At 38.7% G+C, this 4,882-nt stretch overlaps 1 protein-coding gene across 2 annotated transcripts in view; it reads right to left on the bottom strand.

Moving 5' to 3' along the window:
• The window catches only part of plcb2 (phospholipase C, beta 2), a 24,272-nt gene extending 21,270 nt beyond the window's left edge, over positions 1 to 3,002 (bottom strand). Inside the window, exons 1-3 of one of the 2 annotated variants that reach the window (XM_077539436.1) lie at positions 2,846 to 3,002; positions 2,106 to 2,183; positions 610 to 678 (exon numbers count right to left, since the gene is read on the bottom strand). In XM_077539436.1, the coding sequence (XP_077395562.1) occupies positions 610 to 678; positions 2,106 to 2,183; positions 2,846 to 2,929 (231 nt within the window). In that variant the 5' untranslated portion in view covers positions 2,930 to 3,002. Of the gene's footprint in view, positions 1 to 609; positions 679 to 1,770; positions 1,853 to 2,105; positions 2,184 to 2,845 lie in introns of those variants that run through there. The other variant, XM_077539437.1, reaches the window with a different exon arrangement.
• Between the last annotated feature and the right edge of the window lie 1,880 nt (positions 3,003 to 4,882).

Genomic DNA, 4,882 nt, shown 5'->3' with positions numbered 1-4,882 from the left:
CCATTTCCAATGATGAAAAAAATTGGAGGTTGACCAGCATCCCATAATTTTTTTTTTTTTTAAATGCAGTGATTGAACACCTGGTGCACAATCATTCCCAACATGCAAATTTTCTCACCAGGACATGCAAACAGGGAACCCACACGCTCACACGAGTACACAATTAGGATGCATGTGAAGATATTAGATGCTAGCGTCAAACAGCTCACCCAACCCCCCCAGATTTCACCTCTCACTGAACCCTGTGAGAAAGACAAAGATGGCCGCTCACTGCTCCACTCTGCAGAGGCCAAGTGATGAATAGAAAGGAGCCGAGATCCCGAAACATTTTCTCTTGCTCAAGAAAAAAAAAAAAAAAAAAAAAAAAAAAAAGATGCTGACATGCTTTTCAAGTCTCCCTTGAAAGGATGACTCAGCGTGAGCTGTGTGTTTATGTTGATGCATGTGCACCTGTTTCTACTGATGGAGGGCCGGGTTCATGTGGCCAGTGCCATATATTTGCAATGCAAATATGTTTCTCATACTAATGGGGTGCTTGAGAGGTTCATTTGCATACCTGCAGATGTTCTGCAAATAAATAAATAAATACAGTCAATAAATAATACTTACTTTTGGAAGTTTTGCATATTTTCCTGTTCTGGTATCTCTGATGGTAGCAACATCCAAGAACGTTGTCTCCTAGAAACAAGAAGCAGACAGTCATCTCCATTACAGAATTCAAGTAGTAGGCGCGCATCCAAATATGGACCAAGACTGGAGGGGAAAAAAGAAAAAAAAACTTGACTTTGATTAGGAAACAATAGCTCCCTATTTTGTGTGCTCTTTTACACGATGCGGTGCCAGCGTGGCTGATCTCCGAGACACGTCTACAAGGCACAGCGTGCGTTTGATGTCGGTCCGAGTACTTTTCGGCAATTCGTTTTCCTTCGGAAGCAAGGACACGGAAAACGGGAAACAAACCGATTTCCGTTTTTTTGTTTTGGTGGATATGAACAAATAACGAGAATAGAGTCATCTCCCGTTTTTGTTGAAATGAAAATGAAAAACTGGAAACGAGCCATTATCCAATGTTCTAGTATGTGTTTATTTAGCACAAATCGGGAAATGAAATGTGGCCGTAAACCGTTGTTCGCAAGCTGGTTTCTCCTTGACCCGGAAGCCGTTCATCTTTTGCGGCACGTCACTGCTGCTGTTGCAGTAGCAGCTTGCTGCCCCCTAGTGTCTATTTCGAGGTCCCTGTTGGCGCCTATTCTTCGGGACTTCCAAACATGGCTTTAGATGTCTATCACAACTTGATAGTGGAAATGAAAAATAACGACATGACGTCTAGTGAAATCGCTACACATCTGCGCAGCCAATTTGGCCCTATAAGAGGACTTTCGGAGAGAAATGTCCGAAGGTGGCTCTCAGCTCATTGTCTGTCAGAGGCCTCAAAATAGACACTAGGGGGCAGCAAGCTTCCACTGCAGCAGCAGTGACGTGCCGCAACAAAAGAACGGCTTCCGGGTCAAGGAGAAACCAGCTTGCGTAAAACGGTTTCCGGCCACATTTCACTTCCCGATTTTTGCTAAATAAACACATAATAGAACATCGGCTAAGGGCTCGTTCCCCGTTTTTCATTTTCATTTTTATTTCAACAAAAAATGGAGACGACTCGTTTCCCGTTATTTGTTCATATACGTCAAAACAAAAAAACGGAAATCGGTTTGTTTCCTGTTTTCCCTGTCCTTGCTTCAGAAGGAAAAACGAATGGCAGAAAAGTACACAGACCGATGTCGGCTCCACTGGACCTTTTTTTTCTGGATTTATGATGTGGTGTAAAACAAAAAGTTGCGTCATTGTGAGAGGTAGTGAGAGAGAAGCGCCAAAGGACAAATCGTCCTCCTCGCCGGCGAGTGCATTACAAAGTGCAGCAGGATGGCCGTGCTCGAATCAGCGCCAATCAATAACCCCCACCAGCAGCTGGCACAGCCCAGAGGCAGTGCAGCTCTCAGCTTTCTCGCAGTTCTCGTGCATCCGGCGCCACTTTCACATATTGCATGTTAAACAGAATCCACACTTTGCCCGCTGCGCTAAAACACAGTACACTTACTGTATTTTATTACCTTAGATTGGTTCATCCAGTAGAGGTAAAAGCCTTTCGTATCCATCTTCATGGTGACAGGGATCGTCTTGGTGGAGTCCTTGGTGGAGGAATGTTTTGATAGAACAACAACTTGATGTTAATGTGCTCATTGTAGTCCTTCAGGTACCATATTTGGTCATTTAGAAGAAGTCTACTGGGGTCTTAGAAAATACTGTAAAATACTCATCCCTTATCGAGGGTGTATTACACCATTTTTTTCACTTTGTTTTAACCATTAAATTAATTTATAACCAATTTCATACACAAAGTAACGAAATATACAAAAAAAAGTTCAGCATTTAAAAGCAGGTACAAACAGAGTTAAAGAGATGTAAAGGCAATTAAATAAAAAAAAAAAAAAGTGGCTCACTCACGTACAGTGCAAGAATAAAAGTTTCAAAAATATGATTTAAAAAAAAAAAAACTTTGAATGACCTTTATTATATGTATTGGGAAAGAGCATAGTTTTGAACCTGAATTTAAAAGCATTTACACTATAAGTACAGACAAAAAAAACAACAAAAAACAATGCTTTTTACAGGTTCTTTTGGGGGGTGCGTTGTATTCACGGCATTATATTGTAATATAAAATACAAGGGAATCCCTTTCAACCAAAAACGTTAGAAAAATTAAGAAGGTAAGTTATAATAATGTAAAAGAGAGTACTGTATTTCAAGGAGTGAAACACAAAAGTGCAATTCTCTTTAAATATTTACTCACCTCTGACCACTTCGTAAATCTTTCTCCTTTAACCATATAATCTTTGACCACTGGGGAATCCAGAAAGTACCTTTTCTTATTCATTGTCTCCTTTTAGTGACTTTGTAGTCCAGTGTTGTTGAGACTATAATGTATATGTTTAATCTGCAAAAGCACTTTGCTGTACTTCCTCTCCACTGACTCACTCACTTGGAAAGAAGCCGTGAAGTGAAGTGCAGTCGCTGGACACAGAGAACCCACACGAGGACGCGCCCAAAGGAATATGAATTGCAAATCAAGTTAACATAACTCAACGCATGATGTTTGTACACTTCATTGAGGAGCCCAGTACTCTCTCGTGCTTAGTGATGGCTCATGTTTTGAATATTTTACACCTGATTATTGTAACCAACCAATTCTCCGTGAAATTTGATGTTGTTCTACATCACTTTAAACTTACATCCACGGCAATAAAAACATGATTAAAATCATACTGCAGTACAACTCTTGTATTAGACCTCATTAGATTATGCATACCTAATGCATCATGTGAGTGTATATTTCGCGCCCCATTTGGGTTGAACCCAAATGGAGTTTACGGATTTCAGCATTTGTGCTATATACACACTTATAAAAGTTGGGTCAAAAATAACCCAAATTGACTTTTTGTTGTTGTTTTAACCCAGCTACTGAGTATTATAGCACCATTCCTACAGTAACCACTCTTAGTTTGTCAAGTCTTTTTCAGTTACTATGTCCCTTATGATGATAATGTAAGATGATGATTAGCCACTCTTAGTTTGTCAAGTTTGTTGCAGTTACTATGTTCCTTATGATAATATAGAATAATTATGTATTAGCCACTTAGTTTGTCTGCTATTATGCAGTTATTATGTCACTTATAATAATAATGCAAAATTATGTATTACATCTTGTTTTTAAGATTATTAAGCTTTTAGTTTGTCTACTCTTATGCAGTCACTATGTCCCTTGTGATGATAATGTAAGATGATGATTAGCCACTCTTACTTAGTCTAGTCTTATTCAGTTACTATGTTCCTTATTATGACAATGTAAAATGATGATGTATAAGCACTCTTAGTTTCTCTGGTCCTATACAGTCACTATGTCCCTTATAATGATAATGTAAGATGATGATTAGCCACTCTTACTTAGTCTAGTCTTATTCAGTTACTATGTTCCTTATTATGACAATGTAAAATGATGATGTATAAGCACTCTTAGTTTCTCTGGTCCTATACAGTTACTATGTCCCTTATAATGATAATGTAAGATGATGATTAGCCACTTTTACTTTGTCTAGTCTTATTCAGTTACTATGTTCCTTATTATGACAATGTAAAATGATGATGTATAAGCACTCTTAGTTTCTCTGGTCCTATACAGTTACTATGTCCCTTATAATGATAATGTAAGATGATGATTAGCCACTTTTACTTAGTCTAGTCTTATTCAGTTACTATGTTCCTTATTATGACAATGTAAAATGATGATGTATAAGCACTCTTAGTTTCTCTGGTCCTATACAGTCACTATGTCCCTTATAATGATAATGTAAGATGATGATTAGCCACTTTTACTTTGTCTAGTCTTATTCAGTTACTATGTTCCTTATGATGACGATGCAATTCCAGTCCAAAGTCATACATAGGCTGCACCTGTAACACTGATGAGGACAAATTGTAGATGGACAATTGTGTGTGTGAAACGCCGCTGTCCATTGTGCTGAAACAGCTGCCAATCAGCCAAGCAGGTAGGATAACTCAATTGCAATATTGAAGGTCCGCAGGGTCTCCTTTGTATGCTCTTAGTTGAGTTTTAGGGCATTTGGGAAGGTTAGGGATGACATAATATATGATTCTGCTCCAACCAAATGTCATTTCATGAATAATATGACTTTATTGGCGCAAATCAGTCTGCTCATTTAATGCATCACTTAACATGATAAAGGCAAAGCTTGTTCTCAGCACTTCTGGGGGTAATATTTTGGAGTGATTTCCTTCCTGGCTGCTGCTTCTTCTTTAAGAGTCCCCTCCC

This window comes from Festucalex cinctus, chromosome 12, assembly GCF_051991245.1.
Source record: "Festucalex cinctus isolate MCC-2025b chromosome 12, RoL_Fcin_1.0, whole genome shotgun sequence".
NCBI classification, from domain to species: Eukaryota; Metazoa; Chordata; class Actinopteri; order Syngnathiformes; family Syngnathidae; genus Festucalex; species Festucalex cinctus.
This window is presented reverse-complemented; position numbering and strand designations above follow the sequence as displayed.